This window comes from Rattus norvegicus, chromosome 19, assembly GCF_036323735.1.
Source record: "Rattus norvegicus strain BN/NHsdMcwi chromosome 19, GRCr8, whole genome shotgun sequence".
NCBI lineage: Eukaryota > Metazoa > Chordata > Mammalia > Rodentia > Muridae > Rattus > Rattus norvegicus.
In genome coordinates this window covers 10,941,372-10,958,537 of record NC_086037.1, presented here as the reverse complement: position 1 = coordinate 10,958,537, position 17,166 = coordinate 10,941,372, and the positions used below count along the sequence as shown (strand labels likewise).

At 45.6% G+C, this 17,166-nt stretch overlaps 2 protein-coding genes across 6 annotated transcripts in view; one reads left to right on the top strand and one right to left on the bottom strand.

The window, feature by feature from the left end:
- The window catches only part of Ogfod1 (2-oxoglutarate and iron-dependent oxygenase domain containing 1), a 29,570-nt gene extending 21,982 nt beyond the window's left edge, over positions 1-7,588 (top strand). For both annotated transcript variants that reach the window (NM_001107411.3, XM_063277995.1), the window contains exons 11-13: positions 2,500-2,622; positions 2,987-3,045; positions 3,680-7,588. In NM_001107411.3, coding sequence (NP_001100881.1) covers positions 2,500-2,622; positions 2,987-3,045; positions 3,680-3,841 — 344 coding nt within the window. In that variant the 3' untranslated portion in view covers positions 3,842-7,588. The remainder of the gene's footprint in view (positions 1-2,499; positions 2,623-2,986; positions 3,046-3,679) is intronic.
- A 38-nt stretch (positions 7,589-7,626) lies between these two features.
- The window catches only part of Bbs2 (Bardet-Biedl syndrome 2), a 35,346-nt gene continuing 25,806 nt past the window's right edge, over positions 7,627-17,166 (bottom strand). For 3 of the 4 annotated variants that reach the window (XM_006255131.5, XM_039097425.2, XM_063277732.1), the window contains 5 exons: positions 15,876-16,013; positions 15,101-15,213; positions 13,423-13,479; positions 9,165-9,313; positions 7,627-8,059 (listed from right to left, as the gene is read on the bottom strand). In XM_006255131.5, coding sequence (XP_006255193.1) covers positions 7,953-8,059; positions 9,165-9,313; positions 13,423-13,479; positions 15,101-15,213; positions 15,876-16,013 — 564 coding nt within the window. In that variant the 3' untranslated portion in view covers positions 7,627-7,952. 4 annotated transcript variants of the gene reach the window in all.

Here is a 17,166-nt window from a genome sequence, read left to right as displayed (position 1 = left end):
TATTAAGAGTTACCCATGAGCAGTGTTTATTGATTCTCGCTATTTTCTTGTTATGGTGTGGGGGGTTTCCCCACTCTTCTGATTGACCGCTCTTGGATTATTTATTCTTTGTTTTCTTGTGTAGTTTGCCTCTTCAGGCAGTAGTAGTTTTCCCTCTAGTGCCTTCTATAGAAGTGAATTGGTAAATAAGCACTGCTTAAATTCAGTTCTATCATGGAATGTCTTATTTTTTCCATCTGTGGTGATGGATAGCTTTGCTGGGTATAATAATCTGGGCTGGCATCTGTGGTCTCGTAAGAGTTTATAGAACATCCATTCAGGCCCTTCTAGCTTTTAGAGTCTCCACTGATATGTCAGGCGTTATTCTAATTGGCCTGCCTTTACTTGGTCTTTTGGCTGCTTCATCTTTTTCCCTTGTAGTTTTTAATATTTTTCTTTATTCTATGCATTTAGTGTTTTAATTATTATGTGTCATGTGGAATTTTTCTGGTCCTGTTTTTGTTCTTCTATATGCTTCTTGTAGGCATTTAAATGCATATATAGGCACTTCCTTCTTTACACTGGGAAATGGTTCTTCTATGATTCTGTTGAAAATATTTCCTGTCTTTGGGTTTATTCTCCTTCCTCTAACATTTCTTGTCCCTTGTCTTCAGGGCCTGAGTGACTCTCTCCTCCATGTCTCCCACTTTGTTGGTGAGGCTTCTCTCTAAGATTCTTGTGTAATTTTTCACCTCCAGTTTTTCAGATTGGGGTTTTCTTTCATTATTCTCTTTCAACTTTCATGCCTTGAGCTGTTCACTGTTTCGTCCCACTATTTCTTTGTGGTTTTGTGGACATCATTAAAAGTTATTCATATACTGTTTAAGGTCCTTGAACATAAGTAAAGTCCACGTCTTGTGCTTCAGCTGAATGGCATCTCCCAGACCCCACTGTAGTAAAGTTGCTGGGTTCTGGTGCAGGAATTTTGTCTTGGCCCTCCATGTTGTATTTCTGTGCTGGTGTCTTAAGCATCTGTAGTTAAGACTGAAGTGATTCTGGGTGTTGGTGTCTCTGGGAAAGTGGATTAGCTGTGGGTTTCCTGGTAGAGAGTGCTTCTCCAGGTCAGTTGGTGGCAGAGAGGAATAGAGTTGGGCTAAGAGGAAAGGCTGAGAACTGAGGGAATGAACTAGGACCTCCTGTCTGCACTGAGAAGCAAGGTTCCCATGGAGCTGGAGGTGTGGTGAAAGGAGGGGCTCTTACAAGGAGGCTGCAGAAGGACAAGTACGTCTGCAGAGAGGAGCATGAGGGCTAGGAGAGACCTCCATCTGTAACAAGAGTTGGAATACTCAGGGAACAGAGGTAGGGTGAGAGGGGTGGCCCCTGCGAGCGTGCTGCTGCAGGGTTTCCAGTGAGAGACCAGGAAGGAGAGTGAAAACCTCCTTGCCTGAGTCCTCTCCCGGGGTGCTCACTGGGGATCCCAGGCAGAAAGTGTTTCTAGGTGCCTGCTGCTGACACAAAGGAATGGAGATGGGCTAGGAGGGAGGGCTGAGAGGATCCAGAGGAAGGAGCTAAGCTGGGTCTATAACCAAGAGGCAGTGGCGGACCCAGAGTCTCTGCCTTCCTTTAAGCTTTATAAACGTTGTCATTGTGTGTTCTTTCTGTGGCACTGGGAATGGAACTCAAGGCTTGGCCACGCCAGGCAGGTGTCGTGCCACCAAACGCTAGCCCTAACCCTCCGACTCTACAAAATAGTTTAGTGCTCAAAGCTGGGCATGACGAGACACCTCTAACTCCAGAATTTAGGAGGTAATGTAAGAGGACTGCATCCTCAAGGCTGGTCTGGGCTTTGTGAAGACCCCAGCTCCTCCAAGTAGGCAGCAGGAGGGGCAGGACAGCTCAGTGGTCAAGGTCAAGTGCTCACCTGCCGTTCCTGGCTCCTCAGTTGGATCCTCAGCAATAACCAGAAGATTTAGCAATCAGTCTGTCTGTCTACCATCCGTCTACCGTCTGTCTATCTACCGTCCATCTGTCTACCGTCCATCTATCTACCATCCAAATAACCAAAAGATTTAGTAAACAGTCCATCTGTCTACCGTCCATCTGTCTTCCGTCCATCTATCTACTGTCTGTCTATCCATCATCCATGTTTCCTGTGTTGGTGGTGACATAAGAAATCTCTTCCTTGCTTTAAGATGCATAAAAGTATGTTCAAGGTTTATTTATTTACTGATTCATTTTGTGATTAAATCTCTGAGACTCAGCCAGAGGTGCTGGCACGCCCTTTCACCACACCATTCTTTGGCAGAGCAGGTGAATCTCTGAGTTCAACTTGGTCTACAGAGAGTGAGACACTGGGGAGAGGGAGGAGAGAGAGATTGACATTAGAACTTGGCATCCTCCCCACTGAGTAGTAAAACCTCATAACGTCTGACTGTCACAAGACCTTACAGTGGGTCTTGCCTTCAAGCATTTGTATCAAAGCTGTAAAAACCTGCTGGGCATTATTTTGTGTTTTCTTAGAATCAAGTGTTCCCATGTGCCAGGGAGAGCTGAGGCGATGGAAAACTGGTCACTACACTTTAGTCCACGACAACAGCAAGACGGAGTTTGCCTTGGACCTGTTTCTGTACTGCGGCTGTGAAGGTAGGAAGGAGCAGAGCCATCTCCTGAGTCCAGGCAGGCTCTCCAGAGGGACTCCCAGCTCAGCCGACTCATACCTACTGGCCGCTGGCCACAGCCTCAGATCTCTCCAGGGTACTGACGGTGAACTTCAGTCTCCCCAAACAGGATTTATACCTGGGTATGGAAAGGCTAATCCCTTTACTTTCCTCTTTCCGTATTCATTGGTAAGCCTGGGTTTCAGTTCAGCTGTCTGGGAAATTAGGCATTTAACAGAAGGGACTCCATGACAGCAGATGCTAAAGGCCAATACACAAGTTCCAGAGCCCCTGTTCAGCAGGAGTCCCTCTGGCAGTGGGGCTCAGTGCCGTTTTCTTTCCCTCGTCAGGCTGGGAGCCAGAGTATGGCGGCTTCACCTCCTACATTGCGAAAGGTGAAGATGAAGAGGTAAGGGCTTCCTTTGAACAAGTTCTCCTTTCTAGCTCTTGAAAGAGTCCTGCTCTTCAGACACCAATTTATTTCCTTATTGGTTTTAATTGTTTTTTGTTTTTGTTTTTGGGGGGGGGTGTTTTTTTGAGGCAGGGTCTCACTATATGGCCCAGGCTGGCCTCATTCTTGGCACAACACTCCCGCCTTCAATGACCAAATGCTAATGTTACAGGCATGAGCCATCACGACTGGCAAGAAACACAAATTGTGTTACCTCAGCCAGTGGTCTTAGCTGAAAATTCATGCTAGCCTGCCTTGAGGTGGCTCTGATTTTACAAGAAAATGCTGAGCTTGCAGTAATGTTGTGAAAGGGAAGTCAGCGCACACTGTTGTGCCTTACTGAGGGGCGTGCTAAGAGGCCACGCCCCCGCTCTCTAAGTAGCTGAAAACACACTAGACAAAACCTTTTCTGAGTTTGCACAGTGAAGCAGAGCTTGTTGGGAAATGTCTAGACAGAGAAAAGCTCATCTCCTAATAAAAACGTCTTTGGAACCTCCTCCCTGCTTAAATACTGCCCCCCTGCTCTGTGATGATTCCCCGCCGAGCTGAGAGTGACTCTGGGCTCTGATGTGTCTTGTATGTCCTGTTTCAGCTGCTCATAGTGAATCCAGAAAACAATGCTCTGGCCTTGGTCTACAGAGACAGAGAAACTCTGAGATTTGTGAAGCACATTAACCACCGCAGCCTAGAGCAGAGGAACACCTTCCCAAACAGAAGCGGGTTCTGGGACTTCGCATTCATGTACTACGAGTAACAAGACTGGGCAGGGCCAGCTAGCATTCGCTCCACCAGTGCTGGGAACGTGTGGGGGAAGGGAAGCGCGCATGCTGGGTAACTAAGTGCCCTCCTTACAGGCTGCCCTGTGCTGGTGCACGCCTGTAATGCCAGCCTCAGGAGGCAGAGGAAGGGGACCTTCAGTTCCAAGGTCAGTGTGGCTTAGACAGTGCTACTGTCTCCCCAAACATACAAATCTTGGTCATCCTCTCATAAAAGTCATGATTGTCCTCAAACTAGACATCATGCTGGAGCTATGAACTTTTCCCTTGGTTTTTAAAAACTGGTTTACCCCATTTGAATTCTTTTGGTTCTATAGTAACTGCCTTGGCAACTTTCTAACTTTGGTGATTTTTTTTTTTAATTTATGGTTAAATACACACACACACCCATACACAATTTAGCAGGATAACACTTGTTTTTGGTTTGAGGCGGGGGGGTTTGTTTTGTTCTTTTGACAGGGTTTTACTATGTAGCCCAGGCTAGCTCTGAAATACTGATCCTTCCACCTCAACTCCTAAGTGCTGGGATTGCAGGCCTGAGCCGCCACCCCCACAATTCCTGCACGTATAGTCCGTGGGGTTGAGCACACTGAAGTGCAAAGCACCCATCACTGCCGTATCCGGGTGTTTTCCGTCTTCCCAAAGGGAAATGCTGCTTGGTCCCTTCTCTGTCGACTTTTTGCCTCACCAGTGATCCATACAGTGTGGATCACTTCCTAATTAGCTTGTTTCACTTAGCACAGCGCCCTCAGGGTCCATCAGTGTTTCCAGTGTTTTTCTTTCTCACTCCTTCCTAAGTAGTGGTAGAAACCTTGTGTAACCCTCTTCGTGCTGAACCTGAGAGCTGTGACACAGTCTGAGTCATGACTTGCACTGTGGGCTGAGCTCCACCCTGACTCCCAGGACAGGGTGCACTCCCATAGCTAGCGCTGCTCCCTTGGAAAGATCTGGCTGGAAGCTAACACAGCCCCAGGAATCCTGTGGCTGTTTACTGCCCTGTTTTCCCCCTCATCTACTGCCTTTAAACCTGGAACCATGACTTCTCTGAGTCTAGCCTCCCAGTTACTGTGTGTTCCTAAATGCTGGAGGACCGGGTGTGAAAGGAGTTGCCTTTTCCTTCCTTTTGAAAGACCCCATGTTAAAGGCAGTGCCAGGAGGATAAGAAGTCCTCCTTTTGCTTCTGTCCTTTTCCATGAACTGCTCCATGGGACTATGGCATAGCTCTTCCCATTTTGTGGGGGTGTGCTTGGTGGCTGAAAGATGTCCTCACCACCCCACACCACATTCCTTTGCTGCTTTCTCGTTTTCTGACTATCCTTGTGGCTTTCAGTATGGACTTTACCTATTAGTAGGAAAAGCGCTGGACCTTTAAAGTGGCTTCTTCACACTTCTCTTTGACGTCCTAAAAGTCCATCCAAATGCATTGTCTTTTAGATTGATGGCTTTCAATTTATTTACCCCAGTCAGTTAAACACATTTAACATTCATACCCTAATGGATACTTAGAAGTTTATATGTTCTGGGTTTAATCATAAAACAAAGTCATTCTTAAATAATGACACGAGAATACCCAGGCCTAAACTGAGGGGGTATACTTTAATCCCATGCTTTTGGAAGGTAAAGGCAAGAAGATCAAGAGTTCAAGACTATCCTCAGCCACACAGCAAGTTCAAGACCAACCTGGGTAACAATACACCTTGTCTCAAAAACAAGTATCAAGCCAGGAGTGGGAGGTACACATCTTATCCCAGCACTCAGGAGGCAGAGGCAGGCAGATCTGTGGATTCAGGCCAGCCTGGTCTACAAAGAGATTTGAGGATAGCCAGAGCTACATAGTGAGACCCTGATTCAGGAATCAAAAACAAAGGAAGACTATGCAGACCTGGCTTTAGAGTTGACTTCCCATGCCAGGCAGCCATGGCTGTGGCCCACGCATCCTGTTTGAGACGTCACCGCACTTTAAAACAGAGTAGCGCTCACACAGGACTGCACACGCTTTGTTGCTAATGCTCCATTTTGAAGTTTGCCTTTTCTGAACTGCTGCAGGCTAAAGGCAGACCCCGCTCTCCCCCAGTTGAAGTGCCTGATTGGAAAGACCTCTGAAGGGGCCTTTCTGTGTCTGCAGAGCCCCTGGCCTGCAAGTGACGGAACCTGCAGGCTGCTTTTCTGCTCTAAGGAGCAGCTGCTCCTTTAAGTTGCCGTGAGCCACATTGTCGTGTCTGTGAGATGACTGGCGTGTGTGACCGTGTGTGTGGGCCCGTTAAGTCTCCAGTGGAGCTGAAAGGTTCCTGTTCCAGAACGGGCCACTGTGCTGCCACCGGTAAGAGCGCAGCCCAGGCCACCTGTGCTGCCACCGGTAAGGGCGCAGCCCAGGCAGTTGTGCACACAGCTGTGGCCAGCAGGCCACCCTCATGCGCTCGCTCACGTTACCTGCTCAGAGTGCACTGCTGTTACGGCGGTAACTCCCATGTGCTTCGGGCAGGTCCTTCAGAGAGGACTCAGGGAAAGGCATGGCTCTGGGGTTGGCACTTCTGTGCCTGTTACTACCCATGCAGACCACAGTAGACAAACCACACAGGTAGAAGGCAGTGATGATGACGACAATCATAGGTGTGTGTGTGTGTGTGTGTGTGTGTGTGTGTGTGTGTGTGTGTGTGCTCGTGCATGTGTGCGTGCGTGCGTGCGTGCATCAGAAAGGTTTAAAAAGAAAATAAAGGAAATATTTTTGTAGCTATACAATGTAAAGTTATAAGTTAAAGTCCTAAAAATTAAAGTGTAAAGTAAGTTCTACTGTGTGAGTTAAGGCTGTTGAATAGAGTATTTTTAACATTTAACATGTCGTCCATGTTGGAAGGCAGACAGCTTCCGATTGTCTCTCCAAGTGCACTGTCGGGTTTGCACAGTGGCCATGCCTCCGCTTGCAATTACTTGATCCTGATTGGTTGCTGCTTTGGGCCTGGGGCAAGAGAGTCGAATGTAGGCTCTCAATGTCTTTTCTTGGTAAAAGCTATGCTAATTTCTGTGTGACCAATAGCATGTCTCTCAATAATGAGCCTCTAATTCTTGTTTTCTTATTTATTGGTGTTTTTGAGAAGGGTCTCTGTAGGCCCTAGCTCTCCAACTGCTAAGATTACAGAGTACCACTGTGTCTAGCTGTGAACTTCCAGTTCTTATAACTCTTTTTCCTAAAGGTGATATTCCCTCCAAAGACAACAGCTTTATATCTCTTCAGACTATAGATAATGCATGTTCATTGTTGAGAAATTAAAAGTGTGGAAAAACACAAAGGTCAATTGAAATCCACCATCCTGTGACAGTCGTGTGTTGCTGTAACCGTGTCAACGTGGCCACCCTACACTGTATTAGGAAACACGGCTCCTCTTCGTTCTCTCTTCCCTGTCTTCTGTCCGGCAAATAAATACAAGGTTACAGGGCAGTTTGTCAGACAGGGCTCAGAGGGAGACACTAATGGCCACCACTGCATACAAGAATGAGAATGGTCCCTCAGGGGGTCCTTAAGCGAGTGTCTTTCAGGTTTCTTAGGGATGAAAATGAGCAGCCAGAGATGCTCTTGGAGATCTGTGTCCCACTAATGCTGCCCGACTGGTACCCTCCTTTACATTTGTGTTTCCTTAATATAAATGTTTACACATATATTTGAGTGATTAAGAAAATGGATCTATATTTCCGGTTTTCCTCACAAAATAAAGATGTTTGTGCATTTCTGCTGTGGTGGTAATTTATAATCAACAACAAGGAGGACCAGTGTCTTTTATTTTTAATGAAAAAGTAAATATTCCACTTTAAATTTCAGTTACAATTTCAAGGGGGAGATAAATTCATACACTAACTTTATGTACAGAAACAAGTTAAACTCTGAAATGGTGATATAGTTACTTTTAGTCTCACTCTCTCATCAATACTGACGTCAGACGAGGAGACTTTCAGATGGAGTGCTCTGTCTTCAGTTGTGTTCGTTAGCATGGTTTCATCCTTAGCAATCTCCATTCATCAGGATGGGACTGGGAGCAAGCCAGCCTCCATGTCTAGACACAAACCTTTCGCAGCTTCCTTCCTCTCTCCTGTCTCCTAGGAAGGAGCAGTCCCCACCCGCATGATTCTGAAGAGTGTGTTGATGTTGTTACTGCGAATCGCATCCCGACAAGCACTGATCACCTGGTTCTTTGGCTTTCCAACTGTGTGAGGAAAAACATCGAGTCAGTGCGTCCCAAAAGAGAGATGCAAAGCCAAGCCAGGCGTGGTGGCGCACGCCTTTAATCCCAGCACTCTGGAGGCAGAGGCAAGCAGATCTGAGTTCACGACCAGGATGAGTTCCAGGATGGCCGGAGCTACACAGAGAAACCCTATCTGGAAGAGAACAGGTGGGGTAAGGACAGTTTGAAAACAGCATGAAACTAGGGTAGAAAAGAGTTACATATACAAAATTTGCTAACTTGCTACCTCTTAGAAAAGACAGAATTTATTACAAAACAAGCCTGGAGGTCATCCCAAGCCAGAATCGACAGTAGGTTTGTAGAGACGACTCAGCTCTCACTCCTAAAAAGACTACTTGAGAGACTTGGGAGCACTGATCAATGCAGCAGAATCAGCGGCCTCAGGCTGTTTCCATTCCCTGTGGCCCATCCTACTGCTCTCTAAGTTTTCCCTTAGGACAGCAGTTCTCAACCTTCCTAATGCTGCAACCCTGTGATATGTTAATTCCTCATGTGTGGCTACCCCCACCATAAAATTACTTGTTACTTCATAACCAATTTTGCTACTGTTATAAATTATAATTATCTGATATATGACCTCCAAAGGGGTCACAGCCCACAGGTTAAGAACTGCTGCTTTAAAAGCTACAGCAAAAGCTCAGAAAAGGAATTTAAAGCTTTATTTCTTTTTTGGTGGTTTTTTTGTTTTGTGCGTGTGTGTGTGTGTGTGTGTGTGTGTGTGTGTGTGTATTGAGACAGTGTTTCTTTATGTAGCCTTGGCTGTCCTGGGACTCAGTCTGTAGGCCAGACTGGCCTAGACTAACAGGAAATCTACCTGTTTCTACCTCTCGAGTGCAAGGATTAAAGTGTACGCCACCACGCCCTGCAAGACTTTACTTCTTTAAAAAATAAAATAAAAACAAAACAAAAATCTGTTTAGAGAAAACTAAAGCCCTGGTGTGAGTAGTAGAAGCCAGTGTGGAAGGAAGGCTCTTTAGGCGCCAGTGTGAGTTTACAAAGCATCCACAGTCGTCCATGCGCTCATGTTCAGAATATCAGACAGATCAGGTACCGGGGAAAGACGTACCTCGCAGACGGCCTGCCCTCTGGATTGCTTGGTTCACCGCCTTCAGGTTTCCTAGCAGTTCAGTGTGGTTGTTACAACGAATCTTATATCCATTTAGCAAATCTTTATTAAGGTCATAGAGCTCCATATAACGAGTCTTCATTGTTTTCCTGTGGAAATCAATAAAAACCTAGCATCAACACTCACCAGGCTTCTGACTCACAATGAAAAAGAAAACAGTAAACATGATGGTACACAGTTCAAAGCCAGCCTGGGCCACTAGTGAAGGCCTGGGCTCCAAAGAACAGAAGGAGGGAGGGAAGGGGAAAACATGCTTTTAACTGTATTCTCACTAATACAGACTAATTACTAAGGTTTGCTTTGAAAGCATCCAAAAGTTCCTGTCAGAATACCCTCTTTCTCCCCCAGATAAACAGAAAACAAGTGAGCTTTTGAGCAATTGGTTCATGGTTTGTTTAGATTTAGAAACTTAAGCCCTGGGATAGTGGGTAGGGAAAAGTCAGCAAGGCAGTAGCTAGCTTCAAATTTCAAATTAGTAATTCATTAACAAGAGGCCTATTAGTAAAATACTTCTAGAGAGCAGACCCAGCTTCATGTCTTATAAACTTCAATAAAGCATGGGTCAGTCAGTGAGATAGCTCAGTAGATAAGGGGGCTTGCTACCAAGCCTGAGAATTTGAGTTGAATCCCCAGAACCCACATGCTAGAAGTTGCCCTCTGACCTCTACACACGTGTGTATGCACTCATGCCTGTGCTCATGAAAAGCAAATGAAATGAACGTAAAAAAATAAATTTTAAAAACACAACAAGGGGGCTGGAGAGACGGCTCAGCTGTTAAGAGCACTAACTGCTCTTCCAGAGGTCCTGAGTTCAATGGTGGCTCACAACCATCTGTAACGGGATCTGGTGCCCTCTTCTGGTGTGTCTGAAGACAGTTACAGTGTACTTATATATAGTAAATAAATCCGTAAAAAATTTTTAAACACAAAATATTCCTATACAACAATGAAGATTATTTAAGTAAAAATGCTGAACGGAACTCGTGCTGTGCTGAATACAAAGGGGCAGCTTCTCTGCCAGGCTGGCAGCTTCTTAACTCAGACCAGCTTTAGTTTTCTCTGTGTTTGCTTAAGGAAGAGAAAAACCCTCTATGTTGCTACATTTCTATTATATAACCCAGTAGTCCTATTCCAAGAGGAGTAAAAATGCATGTCCACAAAACTCTATAAAAACACAACCACCGTAGTGAGGGAGCGCACATACCTGCCAGCTGGTGAAGGAAAAACCAACCACACAAGTCTCCGTGTGGCACACTGTTCAGCAATAAAGAAGGGCAAAACTGACCCATACGACAGCTGGATAACTCTCAAAGGCAGGAGAGTGAGTGAGAAAAAGACCAACTTAAAAGGTTATACGTGGCATGACGGTACTAGGCGAAGGTAAAACTACAGGGTTAGAAATGGTCCCTGGAGATGGGGAAAGGTATCAGCAGAGGCCCAAAGGAATCAACATTCCACATCTTGCTTTTAGCAGCAGCAACACAGTCAGGGAAGTTCTGACAATTGCTCGTGCACTTTACAAGCGATATATCAACTGTATCCGCATGAATAAGAAGCATGCACAACCGTGTATGCAGCGTCTGCATGGGAAGCACGGATGAGCCTGAGAAGAGCATGAGGTTTGGAGACAGTTGTTCCTCTGTGAGCCGCACACTGTATGAAATCGAATGCTAAGGCTGCCACCATCACAGAAATGAAAGCGCAAGTGGAGACCCAGAAGTAGTTGGCCATTGAAAGCAAAACCCTACTTCAATTTACACATCTGGAAATTCTGTTTCTCTGTGGCCCTGGCTGTCTTGGAACTCGCTTTGTAGACCAGGCTGGCTTCAGTCTACCTGCCTCTGTCTCCTGCGAATAAAGGTGTGCACTATCACAGTCAGCCACGCCCGGAAGTTCTTTTATATTTTTGGGCTAGCCTTTAATGGTTGAGCCATTCTCCAGCCCTCATCTGAAAATTCTTTTTTTTTTCTTCCATAGACTGAAAATTCTTAAGTAGCATTTTATACTGTTCACTAACACAGAAAACTATAATTGCAGAAAATACAATATAAAAGTTACTATTTATAATGCAAAGAATAGAAAACATCTAGGCTCAAACTTAACATGGCAAAAATGTTGCAGGACATTTGACCCTTGAGATTGTGTTACTTATTCAACAACAACAAAAAAAGCAACCTTACAGCTCAGTCCCTAGAACACACCTTTAATCCCTCTGGCTGGAATACAGAGACACCCTTAGTGCACTTTAATCCCAAATAATAAAAGTAAAGTTAATGTGTAGAAGGAAGTGCCATGTCTTAAAGTGATGTCTAATTGAGAGGCAGACAAAGGGATGAATCACAGAAAGATTTGACAGAATAGGATATGTCCAATCCTCGTGAGAACAGAGAAAAAGAGAGGTTACTTAAGAGAGTAGTGCAGAGAGAAAAAGAAAGGACGCAGTTTTACTGGGACAGTTGTCAGAGACAGGTTGCAGAAAGAGATCAAACTAGAAACATGCAGACAGAACAAACCAGAGAATGAGAAGGACCAATATCAGAACAAGTTGCTAGAGTTAGTTTAAGGCCAAACATCGGAGGTTGAGAGAGAAACCAGATTGAATCATTCATCTTGGAGAGGAGTTTGAGCCATGACAGATAAGTTAAACCAGCCAACAAGAGTTTCAGAAAGAGCTAGAAAGGGTGAGCTTATTCAGCAGTGAGCCTCAGAGATGACAGTTTTTGTTGTTTTGTTCTTTTGAGGGTGGGGGTGGTTTATTTTTGAGACAGGGTGTTTCTTTGTAACCTTAGCTGTCCTGGAACTCACAGAGATCTGCCTGCCTCTGCTTCCCAAATGCTGGGATCAAAGGTGCCGGGCTCCACAGTCTGGCACAGGAACAGTTTTTAAAGACTGGACAAAAACAAACCCTTCAAGTGGTTGGCACCCAGATGAAGGAAGCCCCGGTGCACTGCTGAGAAGCAGACAGGACTGGAGCAAGTCTGAAGCCATCCATCATGAACTCTTGGCTAACATGACACCATTTTAACGTCACTTCTTCCACAACTAACAAATTTTTTTTTTTTTTGGTTCTTTTTTTTCGGAGCTGGGGACCGAACCCAGGTCCTTGCGCTTCCTAGGCAAGCGCTCTACCACTGAGCTAAATCCCCAACCCCCACAACTAACAAATTTAACATGACGGCAACAGCACTAGTGCACCGTTTCTCCAGGATTTGAGTCACCTTAGTTGTAAAGAGCAAAGGAGCACAAGTCGTTAAGAAGGATGAGAGTGGGTGGCCTGTAGCCCCACAGGAGGTCTGAGGCAGGAGGACTGTGAGTGTGAACTGTGAGGCTAGCCTCCCAAAAACTATACTAAAACAGAAATCCTGTGTGATCCAGCAGCCTACTTCTGGCTTACTGACCACAAGAATTGAAATTAGGGTCTTTAGAAGATTAGCAGTGGATGTGCACTGCAGCACTGTTCACAGAGTGAACACACACACACACACACATACACACACGCACACACACTCACACACACAGGAGGAAGCCCATAGGCACATGAAAGGAGAAACACAGCTTAGAAGGCAGTGAACTACTCAGCCTTCAGACAGAAGGGCATCAATAATGTGCAACAACTTGGTTGAACTTTTTGAGGATCGATGCTGAGTGAAAGAAGCCAGTTCCAAAGAGACAAATAGTACATGAGGCCATTCCTATGAGGAATCCATAAAGCTGCCATAACCCATAGTCAACACGTGGACTGGTGTCTGTGGGGCTGGGGAGAGGGGAAAGAGGAGAGTTAATTATTGGGGGCACCAAGGTCCTTGTACTGACAAAGCACTAAGGGAACCAGGAATGTTCATCAGGCAGGGGAGTATCCTCAATAGAAGAAACAACAATCAATGCCTGCATTCCGTCCAGAAAGCTGGGAGTGGATTTTGTTAATGACCTGGTGACCTTTATACTGTTTGTAGAGGCAGACCTCCCCCACCTCTGGCTATGGAGGCAGACCTCACCCAAACTCCCCAGAACGATTCTCCCAGACTCTTCCCTCCCTAGAGCATTACCCGTCCTTAAGCGAGATGTCACATGTCCATCATGACCTGCTGACCTCTATGATATCTATCACCAGAGACCACACTAGCGTCTAAGCCTTTCAGCTGTAGAGCGCACCCTCACGTCACGTGACCTGTGTAAAGGAGTTTCTGTGTGGTCATACCTTAAATGTATCGTGCACCTGGATTGGGACTGACTGGAGACCAGTTCCTGAATTGTCCTGTGTTTAAAATAAAGTGACAATGAACGGCCTGCAGTAGGCCCCTAAGGTCTGGCCCAGGCTGATGAAGTCCGCCGACCCCGGATTTCACTCTTGTTTTCTCACAGTTGCTCCTCTGCCTGGGTGTCTGCAGGGCCCTCTCACCAATCAACACACACCTCACAAACCAGACAGTTTTGTTGCTTTTCAAATTAAATAAATGGAAACAGTTTGTACAGGGGCGTTCAATCTGTGACATGTTTTTAAGCTTTCTTGGTGCCCTTCATGCTGGGCCACCCATGACTCAGTGCCCTGCTGATGACTCTCGGAGTCCTTCCATCAGATTGCTGATGCTGCTCTGGACGTCCATCTGGCGGTTTGCTGTGATTTTGACATGGTTTAGTGAGCCCCCCAAAGGTCCTCGGTGTGTTAATATTAAGTAGTAGGACCTTTAAAACAATACAGTTCAAGGTCATCAGTTCACTAAGGGCGCTGCCTTTGGAAACAGTTAAGGTAGATCTCATCGGATCCTGGTTGGTTTTCCCAAGAGAACTACTGTAAAAGAAAAAGTGAGTCTGTCTGTCCAGTGTTGCTATGCAGTTTCTTGTTCTTGCCTGTGCTCCTGCCGTGATGCCACCCACCATAGGGTCATGCCATTAGGAAGGCCCTCACCAGAACCAGTGTGGCATTTTGTGGACTTTGAACGTCCAAGAACTAAATAGACAACCCTTCCTTACACACTACTCAGTCACTATTCCTTACACACTACTCAGTCACTATTCCTCACACACTATTCAGTCATCATTCCTTACACAGTATTCGGTCATTATTCCTTACACACTGTTCAGTCACTATTCCTTACACACTGTTCAGTCACTGTTCCTTACACACTGTTCAGTCACTATTCCTTACACACTGTTCAGTCACTGTTCCTTACACACTGTTCAGTCACTATTCCTTACACACTGTTCAGTCATTATTCCTTACACACTGTTCAGTCACTATTCCTTACACACTACTCAGTCATCATTCCTTACACACTGTTCAGTCACTATTCCTTACACACTGTTCAGTCACTATTCCTTACACACTACTCAGTCATCATTCCTTACACACTGTTCAGTCACTATTCCTTACACACTACTCAGTCACTATTCCTCACACACTGTTCAGTCACTATTCCTTACACACTGTTCAGTCACTATTCCTCACACACTGTTCAGTCACTATTCCTTACACACTGTTCAGTCACTATTCCTTACACACTGTTCAGTCACTATTCCTTACACACTACTCAGTCACTATTCCTTACACACTGTTCAGTCACTATTCCTCACACACTGTTCAGTCATTATTCCTTATACATTGTTCAGTCATTATGAGTCATTTTGCTGTAGCAATGGGAAGCAAATACAGGATTTTTATACCCCATGCCTTTATAAACGTTGTGTAAATGTATAAAATGAGCACAGATTTCTCTAAGCCTTACACTGCGAGCAAACTGCTGGCTCACTCCATTGCAGCTTTACTAACAAGGCCAACTTAGTTTCCACAGTAACCAAACTAATTTGGACTCCGCCGAGCAGCACCTACTCTTTCCCACTCACTTGCTTAACGTATTCCAGCTCTGCTAAGTACTCACATGTCTCTCATCAGACGAGCATCCTCCGCTCTGACCAGCAAACTTCGGATGAGGTTAGAATTATCAGCCATGTTGGCGCTGAGCTTTTGATGCACTGAATGGTACTCATCTACCTGGAGACCAAGAGCACTCAATTAACCAGGCTTCACACACTTCCCCAGAGCCAGGAAGACGGAGAAGACACTGCCTGCCACATACAGAGCCCCTTGTCCTCCCTGCCCGCTCAGTCATACCATCCTACCTACCTCTCTATTCCATCGCCTCTTAACAAATGGTCTATACTACCTTCAGGGATGATACCCCAGGCTAGACCTTCCTGTGTCAGCACCAAGGGTCTGGGCAACATACACATTAAGGTTTTAGTGATTGACAGTGATAATGGTCTTCTCAGACCAATGGTCTGCGGGTCTTCTCAGGAAGGGCAGTGCAACACTGAGTGTTGAACCTTGGGCACCACTCAGCTATAGCCCCAACCCCCAGAGTGGTTTACACTACAGCCAATCATAATCTTTTTTTTTTAAACTTTGAATTTGAGTTTTTGGAAAGCAATGAACTCAAGACCAACGTGGATGGAGCAGATTAGTGTGATGTGTGTGTGAAAGAGGAACCAGAAGCAAGGCTGAAGACGTGGCTTCACTTTTACACAAGTCCTCTAAGGAACTCACGCGCCAGTGCTCATCGAAAAGAACACGATTATCACAGGGCACATATCCACAGATATCTTTGCTCAGTTTATAAGAGACATATTTCCAGCTCCAAGGCTGCCACCGTTTACCTTCAACAGCACTTTCCGTAACTCCTCGAAGTAGACAGGGAAATCTGCTTCTACCTGAAGGTCTTCAATAGCAAAAAAGGATGCCATCGACTGGATGATATCACCAGCAAGATCAATATCATCAGTATTCACCGTGATCTACCGGGGAAATGGGCAAGGTTAGCCTCCTCACAGATGGACAGTGATAATGGTCTTCTCAGGAAGGGCAGCACCTGACTCTCTCTGTGCTCCACACAATTCTTGAGAGCATGTTTGTACAGAGAGCGATGAAGTCAGGCTGCTTTTAGAAAAGTCAGTTTTGCTTGCAGGTGGCTAAAGGTCACTCCTGGAACCTTATAAACTAAATGAAATATTAGCCAAACAACTAAAATGACTGTGTGCCAAGTGTCATTCAAATCTAACCTCCCGAGTAGCTGGGACTAGAGGGCATGCCATTGGGCGTGGCTTTGTAACCAGGAGAAAAGAAAAACAGCAAACAGCCAGGAGCAAAAACATGGTGTCCTTGAGAACAGCTATACAGAAGTGATCTCTGACGTTCTTCTATCTCGTGATACAAAACTGCCAGCAGCGGGACAGGAAGCTGAAGTCCCACAGTGAGCAGCTCAGTCATGGACGGAACTCAGCCAGGAACTCCAACTGTCTGCCTCAGTTTCCCCAGTCTGCTGGGCGATGTGTAGCTCACTTTGAAGGTGCTACCTTGGTGTGCTCTCTCATCAGGCGACCCTAGCCACCCCTGCTGGATGCTGTGAAGTCCTATTTGGTGATGTTCTTCTGTTCTCTAATGGCTACTGCTCTCTCTCCTGCCACTGACTTATTTCTGCTTGCTATATAGTTAGTAAACTTACTCATTCAAAATAGAAAGCACAGCTATCATGGCTACAGTAGATCATTCCCTGGACTTACAGGGCAGCACCCTCTAGACTCACAACCATCACGGTTTTTATTAGGATGATTTTCATTTTTACTTATTTGTTTTGTTTTGTTTTTTGAGACAAAGTACATAACCCAGGCTTGACCTCAGAGACCTGCCTGCCTCTGCCTCCTGTGTGCCACCATAGCCTGTCCCTCACAGTTAATTTAACTGTCAACTTGACACAATCTAGAATCAACTGTAAAGGAAACTGAGTGGTCTGGATTGGTAGGCTCAGAGGCATGCCTGTAAGGGGATTTTCTTAGCTGGGTAAACTGAGGTTGGAAGACAGCACCCTGATGGGCAGCAACATCTCAGGGGTTGGGGCCTGGACTGAAGGAAACAGAAGAGCAAGGGGCTCATGCCGTAGTTCTGCCTCTC